General features: G+C 47.7%; 1 protein-coding gene across 1 annotated transcript in view; it reads right to left on the bottom strand.

Annotated features, from left to right (window-relative positions):
* Positions 1 to 2,490: 2,490 nt before the first annotated feature.
* The window catches only part of NRP2 (neuropilin 2), a 111,130-nt gene continuing 98,514 nt past the window's right edge, over positions 2,491 to 15,106 (bottom strand). The window contains exons 16-17 of the mRNA XM_010007372.1: positions 3,616 to 3,684; positions 2,491 to 3,001 (exon numbers count right to left, since the gene is read on the bottom strand). Of these exons, the coding sequence (XP_010005674.1) occupies positions 2,697 to 3,001; positions 3,616 to 3,684 (374 nt within the window). The 3' untranslated portion in view covers positions 2,491 to 2,696. The remainder of the gene's footprint in view (positions 3,002 to 3,615; positions 3,685 to 15,106) is intronic.

Here is a 15,106-nt window from a genome sequence, read left to right as displayed (position 1 = left end):
GTACAATCAAGCACAGTTTTCTGTAGAACAGTAAAGCACCCAGCAGAGGTAAGTGAGGTATTGGCTTTGCAGCATTGTTGGCCTGCTCCTGCCCGGCACGGGCACTGCCCCGGCTGGAAGGGGAAAGCGGGACACGCAGGGCGGGCACTTCGCTGGGCCCATACCAGGTTAGTGCCAAGATCAGCAGTACTCTCCTGCCCCAGATCAAGAGATATATGAACACGAGTCAGTCCCACGGAATAAGTCACGTACACGATACATACAGAGAATTCACGTGCGTGTGCAAACACACTACTTCTGAATATACGTATATACGAACTCTTCTCTCTGTACGCCTACTAGGCACCATAATGTCACCTTTTACATTATATACTTTCACCTATTGTTTGCCTAAGTCGACTTTTCTATTGTATGGTCCTTTTCCATTCATCCTTCCCCTCACCTGTCATTTGAAGAGGATAAAATCATCGAGCAGCAGCAATCCAGCTTTGAAACGGTCTGGTACATTTCCTCTTACTGCCTCTGTTTCTTTTGTACAGCAAAAAAACACCCCTGTGGAATTTATCCATGAAGAATGCCAAAAGAAATAAGATGATTCGAAAGGAGAATGTGAGACCCATTTACTGCCGTTTCTGTTGGGCGCACAGTGTGAATTAGAAAAATGAAGAAGGCCTTTGTGCGCGCGTCTCTGCGTCTGCATGTGTGAACTGTGGATGTTTTGATGACACAGATGATGGTATCTGCTTCCCCAGTAACACATGCATCTTTCTCACAGTGGAGAAGGATGTTTTATTGTCTTTTTTTCCCCTAAAAACCTGCTGTCTGATGGAGCTTTTCATGAAACACTAGACAAATGTTTCTATTCCCACCGCACTGAGGAGCAGCTGTGGCACTGTCCGTGCTCAACTCCTCTCCAGATGTTGCTTGTCTCCCCGAACACCTGGCCTTCTGCAGGATGTGTTTGCAGGGGCTGTGCAAACTGAGCTTCACAGCACATCACACCTTCAGTGCTCTGCAGTTAGTTAGGGGAAAAAAAAATAATCCATTCCCAACCCAAACTCTTTGCTAGGCAAAATGTGTAATCAGGACGTGTCAGGTATTTCCAAAGAGCTGCTGGAAAAGCAAATCCAACATGCTGGAAAGGTTTCTTGCTTATATATGTGCAAGCTGATAGGGGACGCCTGTCTGTACTGAATTGGAAATGAAGGCATTGGTTTGGAGCCCAGCATTTGAACTGTTTTTCTCCATGAAATTGTTTTCATAACACTCCTCTCCCACAGCACAGTGGTAAGTGGAAAGGTATCAGCTGCCAGACAATGTAGCCAGACCACTTGAAATTAGAAGGAACCAGACTTCTTCAGCCAGGCTCTACCCAGTAGAGAGTGGTGAAGAAGAGCATTTTGCCAGGAAACGCTTCTTTTTTTGATACAGCACTGATCATCAGATGGAGGAAAAAATACTTCTTCTAAGGCACTTGTTCAAAGTAAACCAAAACACAGCTCATAAATAAAACCTCGGGGTTTTGCTGCTGGTCAGGAGCAGCACAGCTTTGCTCCGAAGGGGACATGACAGCAGCTGTTTGGTCCATCAGTGCTGACGGCGCCAGCTCACGGCCACCAGCTCCAGGGAGGAGGGGAGCACTGTGAAGGTGAGGAGGGTCAGCAGGTGCCACGGCCAGGTTCCTGGGGCTGTGGGCATGGCTCCAGCCTCCTTCCCTCTTCACTTTTCCCTCCATGGCACTTTGGAGAGGCCTAAGCGCTGTGCCTCAAGTCAAACCCCACGTGAAGCCCCTTCCCAAAGCTATCGCCCAAACACCAGGAGCCTTACAGGCTCTATCTTTTGTTTTCTGCAGTTTTCTCATTATAGAAAAAAATAATATTAAAAAATAAAATAAAAAGGGCAGGATCAAGAGGTGTAGGAGAGTCAGGCCTTCCTGATGAAGGCCTCAGCTGTTGCAATCCAAGTTCTGGATTTAATAAATGGCTCTTATTCACAAATCACTTTAAGGCTCTTCAGCTTCTCTCAAGGAGGTGCTTCTACACATAGAGTTTCCTTTCTATTTTATTTCTTAATTACTTTAGAAAGAACTGCTGTTACCACCGACACTAAACCCGGTATTCCATGCTTTCACCCTACCAGGAGAAGGAAAGTCACAGGTAACAGAATACTTCCCTTTTCAGGACTGGAAACTACACCTTCCAGGACTTAGCACGAGGTGCACAAATTCCTACACCAAAACGGTATTTAGACAGGGTCTAAAACTGACAGGGTCTCTCTGTGTGTGTTTGTGTTATTTCTAAAGCTAGGGTGGCTGAAGGAATCCCTCAACCTTGTCAGCAACTCACCAGAGAAAGGAGGTGGAAAATAATGATCAACATTTAGTTTCTCACATCCCAAAGGTAAACCAGGCTCCTTTGCCATGTCCCAGCCACTCGCATCAGCAGAAAATGAAGATGAACCAACAAACAAGGGTCCCATCCCCCTCACGTGGCACAGTCTGGTTTGTGGGAATGCCTGCTGGGTCCTGGCGACCCACCAGTGGGACCTGGCAGCAGGAGCAGTGCCTCCCCTCACTCCTCCCGTGCCCTTTGTTCCCTGTAGTGGCATTCAGTTCCCATAGAAAACAGCAAAAAAAGTAACCCCCCGCCAGCCCACCTCACTAGGTGCAACACTGAGGGTGATCCCCAGGGCACCCGTCAGGCCTCTGAGCAGCACTTCTGGTGGTTCATCTTGACCTTGTGCTTGATGCCATCATACAGCTCGAAGTTGTAGTTCTCCAGCGTGGTGGAGCTCCTTGAGGACAGCCCAGCATAGGAGCAGGTGCAGTAGAGAAGGAGACCAGCACAGATGGCCCCGAGGAGGACGCCAAGGGAGCTCATTGCTATGATGGTAACCAGGATGGGATCCAGGGTGTAGAGCCAGCTTTTTTCTTTGTCCAGCTTTGGGGTTCCTGGAGAGTTAGTAGAGAACAATGTGTCGTTCCTATCCGATCCAAAGTAATCTGCAGTGGAATGGGCACTTATTATCCAGGGATCATTTTTCTTTCCTCTCACCTTTTTGTATTTCTCTCTTGAAGTTGTGATGGCTTTACAGGAGTATAAGCCCTCCTATGGGTATATATCAGCAGGACTCATTAACCCAGGTCTCAAAGTAATGTGAAGCACTGAACTACCAAGAAAGGTAGGTACCCTAATTCACTTCTACACCTCAGGCTACGTAAAAACCATGCTGGCATTTTATATACACTGAATCTCTGGCCCTTCAAGTGCCACTGGGTTCAAAACTATAGAAACAATCTGTCACAGCTCCCAGACTTAATTTTCTCCATTTACAAGTCAAAATGCCATGCAAGCAGCAATTAATGCTTGAAAGATCAGTTCCACTTGTCCTAACACAAATACAATACATTAAATTTGCAAGGTTGCTGGCTGTTGAGAAAGGAAAACAAGAGAAGAAAACTAATGTCTTTGTCCAAGCACTGAAGCACCACTTGAGAGTACGTTCTCAGGCATGGTCTGGCCCCTAACCCCCATTAAAGCTGAGGTTTGTGAGCATCTGATACTGAAACACAAGCTCCCCCCAGATAAACTGCCTGTGCGGCATTTGTGTACCAACCTGGATCATCGTTGTCTTTAAAGTCTTGTTCAGAGATTGAAAAGTCATCCTCCATTCTTGGGAAGTTCACTAGAACAAAAAAATGGGAAACACTGTTTAAAGAGGCCTTTTGGGTGCATTATTGCCACTGGTCACTGGATTGTGAGAGAGTGACCAGAAGAAAGCAGTAGTTGAACTACTACACGGCTCTTCATCACGGAAGGAGGAAGAACTCTTCTTCCTTTGGCCAGTCAATAAAGACTACTCCACACTCAAGAGAACAAGGTTTTCCCACTACATCACATTTCATGACCACCAAAAGGCTAGCTTTTAAGAAGAAACGAGAGTGAGTAAAAAGCAAAGAAACCAGATAACTTGAATAGCACTTAAATATTGCCATTGGTGCCTGTATAATGGCCATAATTCACTATTAACATGCTCATGGGTATTATCCCCGTGACTTTGAATAGGATCTTAGTGCCTGTCATTACTTGCCATTAATGCTAGACCCATTTAGCAGACTCTACTTTTCATCTTTTTCCATGAATCTTACTGGACACAGAGCTTCAATGATTCAGGTTCTCTTTGGGTTTCAGGTAAATTCATAGTAATTTGAGGAAGTCATGTATCATCATTGTATGTTTTAATGCAAAAGCTAGTTGAAATGGGGAGAGCAGCAAATGGGTGTCCATACTTAGGCATTTATGTTAACATTTCTCTGATCCTAATTCCTTTTAGTGGTGACATTGCTTTTTATTAGTCAGCACAGATCAAGCAGTAGTAACCAAATGCACAGGCTGTAATCTGAGCAGAAGTAAGTTATTTTCCTGTGCAGTCTTCCTATCATTATCTCCAGGTAGAGTTACCATGGTTCCTTTTCAGTTTTCCAAAAGAAAATACTCTCTCATTTTGAACTGCTTAGATTTTTCAAAGCTGACTGTAAGTGGGGCTGCTCAACTGAGGAAGCACCTCAAAATTATCAGCAATGCCAAAAATTAAGGACTACTAGAAAGCAGTAGAAGTTACACCCTTGAAGTAGTTGTGTTTGAAAACCCAGACTACTTCATGTCCTGTGCAAACATAGCAAGAAGAATTTAAAGAGGTTACTCATAAATTACCATAACCAAATAATGTAACTTGTGCCTAAAGAGCAACGTGCAAAGAAATTATTTTAAAACCCTATAAAAGAATATTTGTGCACACGTACATAGATATTTAGGACTTAAAAAGGCCTCCTGAGTTGTCAAATCTGTTTTTTTGGTATCACAGGCAATGGTATCAGGCAAGCCCTGCCAGTGATGTTTCAAGTTCACATCCAGAGCTGTGCTGAATGCCACCCTGCCTCAATGCCACCGTACACCTGACTGTAGTGATCCTCCAAGTTGGTACTAGCAAAACCTTCCCAAATATCCATTTTTTGGGTGGAACTGTCTTTTGCCCTCCACACTCAAAGGATTAAGGGATTTCTTTGAATTTTTAAGTGAAGCTGGCAGTAGGAACACACAAAACCCAACACTTGCCCCTCCTATCAACAAGCTCTGCATCTAGTGAGCCAGGTAATTAAGCTGACTTGAGACTGCTGGTAGCTTGTTGAAGAAACACAGGTGCACACCATCTTCTGTAAAGCCTCACTTCAGCAGTGCGTTCACATGATATCTCAATACTTCCAGAACTGACAGGCCCAGATGGCAACATCTTAGGGCTCGGAGACCTGCCTGAGGGCCCCTTGCAAGCATTTAGAGCTGAACATGTGGAAAAAGAGCTTGCAAAGCAGTACACACGTGGAGATACCTGCTTTGCTAGTCCTCCATCAGAAGACAAGAAGTTAAATTTGCATTTTGTGTCACCCACAAAACCCCACGGAAACTGCAAGTTCTTTGAGTATGGCAAAGGTGGAATTGGACTATGGTCTATCCAAGAAGCTCACATGCAGGGAAAAGCCATCAGAAGTATTTTGCCTTTCCATATTGTAGCTGCTCTAAATTTTGTGTGGGAACAAGCTTCCCATGGCAGCCTTGAGGGAAAAGGCAGAAAAAACAAAGTATTGGTTAATCAACATTTTCAAAAGAGCACTAGTTCTTTCAGCCTGAAAGGAAGGCGCACTGGGAAAACTTGAAAAGAGAGAACATTTATACAAAAAAATCCAGCCCAAAATACATTTACTCTTCTAGCAATTTTCCCAATTCCCCATGCTAATATGACTCCAAATCCTGCTTAAATTATATCCTCCTCCTTGCTCATTCTCCTTCCTCCTCAGGCCTGTGGTAGGCCCTCATTCTTCTGTTCCCTGCATGCCATTTCATTGCTATCAGATTGTATGTTGTCACACAGGGCTCTACACTGGCTTTGGAAAAATACAACTCGGCATTTATTTTTCCATGCTGGGGTTTCTTGAGTCATTAACAAAATCAGCTCTGTCTGTGGGAACTGAAGCTGGTGGTCTCAGTTCAGTTCCTAGTGGAGATGATTTCCTGTCATAGAAACTAGCCTGCTGTTTGTCATCAGTTAGTTTCCCTTGTGACAAATCTCACCAATATTGTCACAAGTGGAACAGGCCATGGAAAGTGACCCCCTTGGAACATGGTCCCCAGAAAAGCCCTGCAAGCTGCTGGGCAGAATGCAAGAAATGTGCATCGCCCTGTGCTATGGAGAGCTGCTTCCTTAGAGGGCAGCCTTCAGGCATAATTGACTTTGCATTTTAAAAGGAAAAAAATATACTGGAGAAGAGTAGGCAAGAAAGTCCGGGCTAAAAGAGGAGGAGCACTTTCTCTGGAGTGAAAGGCACTTTTAAAAGTGTGTGTGCTGAGTGATGGCTGTGAGCACCTAGCCGGTCATGCTGAAAAGATGATGATAACGACACTGCTGGAACGGCCGGATGCCCAGAACAGGCTGTTATCTGTTGGATCTGAGAGCACTGCCAGCTACTAGGCTAACTGATGGGACCTGAAGAAAGAAAGATGAGATTCTGATCAAAGACAAGGAGCAACTTAAGTACCATGTTCATATGAACTCACATGGAGAAAGAGCAGGAGAGAATTAGTATTTGCAGAGATTAGGGGGCTTTAATGTATATCGGTTTTAAAATAGTAGCAGGGGCAAGGAGGGATTGGGACAGGGAGGGGGTTACTGGGAGGGTGACGTGCTTGGCATTCTTTGCTGAGTAGGACAGGGGAGGCACAAGAGCAGATGAGGTTCCTTGGTGTCCCACCATGGACATACACATGCCTCTTAAAGGAAAGCTCTCCAAACCTGCCCAAGGCAGGTCACCTCTGCAAAGCTGAGGTCAGTGCACCATACTTCCCAGCATCATGCATGTTCAATGCCAGCCTGCCTGCACAGGCTTTCCAGCAGTGCCCACCGCCTCAGGCAGAGACCTTTGCACCAAGACAAGAGCTATCACTTTGGAGAGGACACCCAGTCCCAATTGCTGAAGTCTAGACGCATTCCTCCAAGACAAATGATCATAATTGAGAAAGAAATTGCTGCTTCTTCCTAGGCTAACTTTTTCTGGTTCAAATCTGCTGCTTCCTGTCAGGTCCCTCAGACCCAGGGTAGAGCTCTGTCTATCCCTACATATCTCTCTGCAGCCAGTGGCCATAGCACCTCTTGGGCTCTTTTGAGGTGAACAAAATGAGCTTCTCAGCAGGAGGTGCCTTTCCCAAATGATATATCAAACTTGCAGCAATTTCCAGCCCTTTTTCTTACCTGCCTCCAGCCTATCTGGTGCAGGGGTCCCTGGTCTGGAGAGCTCGGGGGGATGCACTCATGTCATCCTTGGGCTCCTGCTCTCTACTTCCTGCAGGGGTCCAAGGGCTCCGGAGCTAACCGGGGATGCACCAGGTGGTGATGGTTTGTGAGCTCTGCTTCCTGTGGTCTTTTGCTCCCTGCTAACATCAGTGGCTGTGCCTCCTGGTATGAAAGAAGGGTAGCCAGCTGCCCTCTGGTTCTTTCCATGGCATGGCAACAACTGTGTGCTGCTCTCTTCCCTGAAATTAGCAAATGCTCACCCCTCACTCCTGCTGCCACAAGAGCCACCTCAGCCGGCACCATCCTGCCTGGCAATGGGAGCATCAGAGGTGCGCAGCTGCTCTGCTGTCAGAGCCCACAGGGGCCTGAGCCATTAAACCCAGCAAAGCCCAGGGAAACAGGGTCAGAAATCATGACTCCCCAGCTTTGGCAGAGGGAGGCAGAGCTGCAGCTCTGCTCTGATCCTCTTTTCTCTCCCTTTGCTCATTCCCAGCCCTTTTCTCTCCATAGCAATAGTGTGACTCCAACACACATCATTTTGTTTTGACGTAGCAAAGCAGCCGCTGTGGCCGTGCCCTGGCACAGCGCCGCTCCTCTGGCGGGAGCCCGGGGCTGGGGGTGGCACTTCCTACCCTTGGTGAAGGGTGCTCAAAGCAGCAGCACAGGCTACAGGCAGCAACACTCCCTCTGAATCCCCCACCACTCTATTTCCAGCCGAAAATCCACCTCACTTCCCTCTTCCCTACTCCTCCAGAAACACAGAATGATTTTAGTTTACAAAAGGGCTAGATCCCTGCCAAATTTCAAATTAAAACAGTGCTTTGGCTACAGCTGAGCTTTAAAGAAAGCTAACAAGCAGCTTCTCCCCCACCCAGCCACCTGCCACAGTACACAAACCCTCAGATTGCCTTGGAGCTGCCCTAGTGCACAGGGCACCCCATAATATCATCCTCAAACCAGGGAGCACCCAGGAGCTTCTTGAGCTTCCTACACACTGCGGAAGTATGGCTGGGCAGGTGAAGGCCCCACCAAAAGTGTTCAGGGGCCTGGCTGGGTGCTTAGTCCCAACGTAAACATCAGCAAGCAGCTATTTTCCAGCCCAGGCACTGCCCTACAATGCAGGGCACCCTGCCCTCACCACACGCATGGCACCTCCCTGGCATGTCCTGCTCTTGCACCTCTCATCATCACCAGCACAAGGCCAGGGAAATGGTGACAGTGACATGCATGCGTACAGAATTACAGTGACATTATACACCATGGTTTTCCTCTCCCTTACCTCTGGACTACCCAGGTAAGAAGCCACCATTTGGGTTCAGTGATCCATGCTGGAGCTCACCAGTCCCAAATTAAGCAGGTCCTCTGTCCAAGGGCAGTGCTGCCAACCCACCACTGCCACGCAAGGGCTTGGAGCTGGAGGAGAAGCCGGCAGCTCTACAGCATCTTTATATGTTTACCACCCTCCCTGTTGTTGCTGTTTGTTTTTACAGCAGCGAGGGCTAACGACACTATTCCTCAAACTGGCAGTCATGCCTGCAATCGCTGCCGAGAGCCGCCAAAGCCACTGATGGAAGAGCTGTGGCAGAAAGCCAAGAGGCTGTCCAAGCTCGCCTCGGGGCCCTCGCTTGCTGTCTGCATGCCAAGCTCTGCTGCCCTGACATGGGGTAAGCTGGGGCTGGCCCCGATCATCTCAGCAGGTTTTTAAGGGTTTCTAGAGGGGCAAAAAACCCAACACAGCCCCATACACAATTCAGTTTCTTCCCTTTCATTCCCTTGCATTCACCAGTAGACAACTTTCAACCCTGCCCAGGAAAAAGCCAACCTCGCCCTGACAGCCCACGGCAGGCAGCTCTGGGTTCCCTGTGCCAAGTGGCATCTTGCAGGTGCTTGCCCCAGCAGCAGGCTGGCCTGGCTGTGTGTCCAGTCTCCAGGCTGGGTGGACAAGCACCATGCTCTGCAGCCTGCTCCTGAGCCATCATCCATCTCGGGCACACTGACATTGCCTGGGAAGGCACAGCACAGCCCTTCCCATGGCACCCTTTTGCTTTACCAGGCCACCGCTCCCCCTTGCACGCCCCTCCATTTGTCACTGGCTTTGCCCCAGTGCTTGCAGAGTGCCTGTGGGCTCTCTCCCACCCATGGAACTGCTTTCACCACAACATGGCGGCAACCACAGAGACAAAAAGACCAACACCATCATTCCACCTACAGCTGGAAGAGCCATGTTCAGACCCTCCATGAGGCACACAGGAGACATCAGGCTTCCACCGCTAATGCCACTCACACAAATATGGAGCCCCTACCTCTACCCCAAAAAGTCTACCCTCTTAAACACCTGAATGAACCTGCAGAGGAGATTGCATCAAAATCACACTAAGTTGTATTTACGTTTTTTAAACAAAGCATGCTAATTTTAGCTGCTTCTTCCTTATGATGTGCTGGAGCATGAGCAGCACCCAACTCTCTGGTCAATCTGGCTGCGGTGCACATATGGAGCAATTAAACCCTGAACTATTCCTCCCTTTTCTTCTGTTTACTTAACAGAATTGTTTTTCTTTCTCGTTGGGAAGCCATCAGCCAGTCTTTCCCTCCCTGTTTTTCTCATGTGCATATTTGTTTTGAATTTTGCTTGGGCAGTCACTGAAGTGTACAAAATGCAAATTACAAGTGTATGGGGTTTGCTGTACAATTAGAGAAAAAAAAAAAAAAAGCAGCACGAGTCCTCAGCTTTGCTTGTGTTTGAACAGCCAAAGCAAGGGATCACATTTAAATTATTTTTTTGTTGATGGCCTGAATTCCTAGAAAAGCCAGGAAGTTTCATTGCAAAGATGAGCTGTATGCCAGGGTAAAGAGTATGATAGAAGGAAAATAAATGCAGGAGGGAACAAAAAACCTCTAAAACTGTCAGCAAAATATACTTCACATAAAATGTAATCCTGCTGACTCCTCTAAAGGGGCAAAAGGAGAACCTGAAGAAGATGGGAAGGACAAATACTGAGCAAAGGTCCCTATAACAAGCTGGGAGGACTTGGGTGGTGGAGGGCAGGGGACACACACCTCTCCAAACCCTTGGTGCTGCAGTGCCCGAGCGACTCCTGCACAGCTCTCATGTGCAGTCGGAGCTGCAGAGGTCCAACAAAGATTTTACAGGAGAAGAAGACACTGGCCATTTTCATTATTAATTTTGGTAATGGCTTACCCAGCTTGTCTTGTCCTCAGGGATGGAGCAGGCAGCTCAACTGAGCTGGCAGCCGAGCCAGTCCCCAGGGCACTGGGAAGTCGGATGTCCTGTCTCTAGGGGCCCCAGACAGAGAAATTGTGCATAATCACATTGAGCAATTTAGCACTTAAGCAACGTTTGCAAAATCCCCAAACAATCCTGAGTGTCAGTCCAGCCGCCCAAAACTCCCACTACAGACTGGTACAAATGTAATGGATCTAAAAGCCTCTATTAGTGGCCCAATCCTGAGTGCAGCACGGCAGGGTGTGCACACCAGCTGTGCTGCCAGGAGCTGGGGGTTAGCTGGGGGTCTGCATGCAGCAGGAGCCAGGGCTCCACTTTCCTAAAGGATATAGTCCTAATGCTCTAAAAGGAAACTTGGGAGTTCTGGAACATCACTTCGCTTAAACCACCCAAGTGTTCTTGTTAGCAAAGACAGAAGGAAGAAAAACCCCAGATATTTGTATAAAAATATCATCATTTTATTACATTCCACACAATACATCTTCAAAGAATTCCAAATTTCCACAAGATATTTTTCACACACAGGCAACTGGGCAATGCTGGGGATGTTAGGGCTCAAGGAGTGGGGAGAACTGGGAATAAAAACCTCTAAGTGACCTTCAGTCTTGTCTTTGGTGATTTTGGTTTGAAAGACAGGGTGCCACATTCTCCTCTCTGACATACCAAAGTGCACTTGCTAAAGTCCACGGGGGTGGAACTGGTCAAAGCAAGGGGATCTTCTGACCTACGGAGCTTGAACTGACTTTGGAAAAGTGATGGTATCACCTACTAACATGGCTTGGGCTGACCTGAAAATGCAGCAAGCACATGCCAATATTCCACATCTATTTTAATTTTCAGCTGGCTGAGGGGGAGTGGGATTTCACATCTCAAACCATATGCACTGCAACATCAGTGCTGTGTAATGACGAGGCTCACCAATAAAGCCCCCTGGCCCTGGAAGCCCCTCTTCAGGGACCTCTGGGCAGCACCACATGCAAGGTGACAGCAGCTCCCCCAGATCCTTCACATATCTGCTGGGACAGGCAAGTCCCTGCTGCCCTCCAAGAGCTCATGGGAACCAGGCCCCAGGGGATGCTGCCCCAAGAACACACCACCCCTAATGTGCTCGCCATGTGAAATCACCCTAGATTTTTCTGTGCTCCCTGCTTGTTTTAGGGACTTGTTGCTGCAGCTGAGGGGGGTCCCACTGAAATCTGTTGAGTAAACAACATGAGGAACTTGAACAAGCTGCATGAATAAAGGCAGAAAGAGAGGGAGGGGAGAGTGACACCCCTATAGACAGACATTCCCTGGGGAGAAGGCTTCACTGTAATAGGGGCCAAAACTATGGTTGCACAGCACTGTTTGTTTTCACTTTTTCCCCAGACCAAAAGCAGGTTCAAAACTGCAGGGAAGTCAACAGGGCTGCTCACCTCGATTCATATTATGCAATATTCAGGGGCAAAGGAGGGGTGGGGAGCACTAGCAAGTTTAGGAGGAGGGAGGGAATCTGGTCACTCATCACAAATGAACACAAGATGGAGAACCTTGCTCACTGGAGGTACTTTTTTTGCCTGCAAACAGGTTAGAATTAACAATTCAATCTACTGTCACATGTCATCATTCAGTAATCTATATAAGGCATTTCCAATACAATAGGCTAGGCCATTCCACAGTCAGAGGCATGTTGGAGGCTCCATCTCACCTCCCCAGTTAAAGCAGCAGCAATAGCTGGGCCCCCAAGCGTGCCTGCTAGTCTTTGCTTACTAGATGTTACTGATGCTTTAAGAAGCAGAACATTAGCAAATGCAAAACTAATTGACATTCTAGAAAGTCAACTGGCAATTTTTATGATTCAGCAGCTATGAATTGGGCAGAGGAAAAAAAAACAAACTGAAAACCCAGAAATGGGAGTTGTACTTGTCCCTTGACCGTTTCTAGCAGAAAGACAAGGAGCAGCCCTCTACCCCTTCCCCGTGTAAAAGCAAAACCATCAGCACCTAGATCGAGGATACTTACAAAATAAATAAACCTTCAATTCTCAAGAAACTACAGTATTTAGCATCCACCTTAGACCTGCTGAAGTCTATGTGTTACCCTAAGGCTGGCTTTAACAGATACAAACAAAACATTCATTATGAGTGTCTCTGATATAAGGCAACTTTAAATAGATTCACTTGTGGGTGGGGGAAGAGGAAGGTTACCCCCCCCCTTTCCAAACAATGGCTGTGTTATCATGTTGGCTGCAGAAAGAATAAGATGGAGAGATCTTCTTTTTGGATGTCTATGAACATTTCTGAATTTTTCTAGCCATCTGAGGTGGACGTTCCTACTGTCCAGCCTGGCCTCTTCTCATTTTGCACCCAAGACATGAACACTATCAAACAAGAAACCCAGCCAAAGCTAGATAAGGCAACAGAAAAGCATCGCTTTCTTCCCCAAGTAAACAAATCAGGGTATTTACCATAACATGTCCCAGACCTTCCAGAGGGGAGGTGGGAAGGGGGAGGATTAAAAAAAAAATAAAAAACAAAGCATTCCCTGTGCAAGTAGAAGCAACAACAAGCAAATTAAAAAGGGCTGTTTCTAAATATACATTCAGTCAGTCAGACACACACATTCCCGTGCACACTTGCACACACGTGCACGAGCTGCACACACACACACAAGCTTCCAGGCTCTCCATCAAGTTTCCTTGCAGGTTGCCTACCGGGAGGAGAAAAAAACAAACCAAACAAGCTTACCCACAACAAAAAAAATACTCCCCAAACAAACAAACACATCAAAACAAAACAAAAACCCCCATCTGACACCCCAAGAGTCCTCAAAAAGTAATCAAAAGGGAGTGTTCACTTCTGAAGTGAAGGGACGGTGTCTCTTCTGGCGGTCCAAGATGCAGCATTAGTTTAGAGTAAAAGATTCAGGGAAGGCTGGGGGGACGGAGAAGGGACAGAGATGTCTAAGAGTTCACATGTATGCTAGGTAAGGAAAAAAGTGCAAAACTGAGGCAACATATTTGAAGTCTTAGTTTCTGTCTGTATGTCTGTTTTGTTTGCTCTCTCATTCCTGTTCGTCTCTCAGCAGCGTGAGCTGGGGTCTTGCTCTAGTTTTATGGTTAGGGTGGGCTCCACGGCCACGGGGGCCCCGTTGGCATAGTGGGAGGTTTTGTAGGTGATGGAGTGATCGCTCTTCTTGGCCGCATAGCGGAACCGGTGGTAGTGGAGCACAAGGGCCAGCGCGACGGAGACCAGCACCACAACAGCACCTCCGGCGGCAATAACGTAATACCAGTAGGCTGGGATGGGCTGCACTGACACCGTGTCCACTGTGGGCTCGGTCCCTGGCAGGAGGGTTGCCCCTGGGGAGGAGACACAGAACAGGGTTGCTAGGTGGGAGGCATGCAGATGCATAAAAAGAAACACACATGCTTTTAAGAGCACAGCACGGAGTAACAGGAGGTCCCAGGGCCGCCTCTGGATGTAGGGTGTGCTTCTGGTGGGGGAGCACAGCCTGTTGTTTGCTGAGCCCACATATTCAAGTGCTTTTTTCTTCCCTCTTAATTAATCAGGCTGCCTGGATCACAATATGAATTCTGTATGCACACTACTATTACTGTTATTTCTGGCATCAACAAAGGTTTTTTTCCCCACTTTCTTTGGCCTTCTCCAGATTGGCCGCCTGGTTTTGTCTTCACATCGCAGATGTTGTCAAGCAGTGACAAAACACATCACGTCCCTAATTGGAGGAAGAGCCTAATCTCAGATGGCCAAGGAAGTTACCACAGGAGGCTGGGAAAGAAATTACAGGGAGAAACATTTGTCGTTCTTATAGAAAAGACAGAGAAGAAGATCCCTGTCTGCAAGTGCTCTGCACATAGATTTGGTCTCACTAGGTGCCCCATTCACAGACTTATTTCCTTATTATTTTTTAAAACGAGAAGGTATGGCTATGATTATTTACATGGCACAGGCTGCGAAATTCAACCCAATGCTCACATAAGAAACTCGTGCTCTCTGCAACTTTAGCAAGCCAGGACTATGAATTCATGCTGATAAAGCAAACACACCTAGAGAGGGCTGGAAAATCACCTGCTCCCTTCCATTCCAAGGCAGGCAGCACCCAGGCTCAGCCCAGCCATGGTTAACCCTTCCTGCTCTTGCAGCTGCAGTGTATTGGGAGGCAGGCACTGCAAAGCACTTCTCCTATTTCCCAGGTCATCCCAGGACAGCTCGGCGCACATCTGGTGATCACAGGCCTAGGGCCCTACTGCCAACTCGCAGGAGCAGGTACACACACGCGTCTCCAGCAGGCACCCGGGAGAGGAGTGCCCAGAGCCGGGAGCGGCGCCGCGCTCCTCTTCCCGCACACACCGCTCCTCTTCCCGCACACACCGCTGCTCTTCCCGCACACACCGCTCCTCTTCCCGCACACACCGCTGCTCCCGCACACACCGCTGCTCCCGCACACACCGCTCCTCTTCCCGCACACACCGCTGCTCCCGCACCCCCCGCTCCTCCTCCCGCACACACCGCTCCTCCC

Source organism: Chaetura pelagica, unplaced genomic scaffold (genome assembly GCF_000747805.2).
Source record: "Chaetura pelagica isolate M959 unplaced genomic scaffold, ChaPel_1.0 scaffold21, whole genome shotgun sequence".
NCBI lineage: Eukaryota > Metazoa > Chordata > Aves > Apodiformes > Apodidae > Chaetura > Chaetura pelagica.
This window is presented reverse-complemented; position numbering and strand designations above follow the sequence as displayed.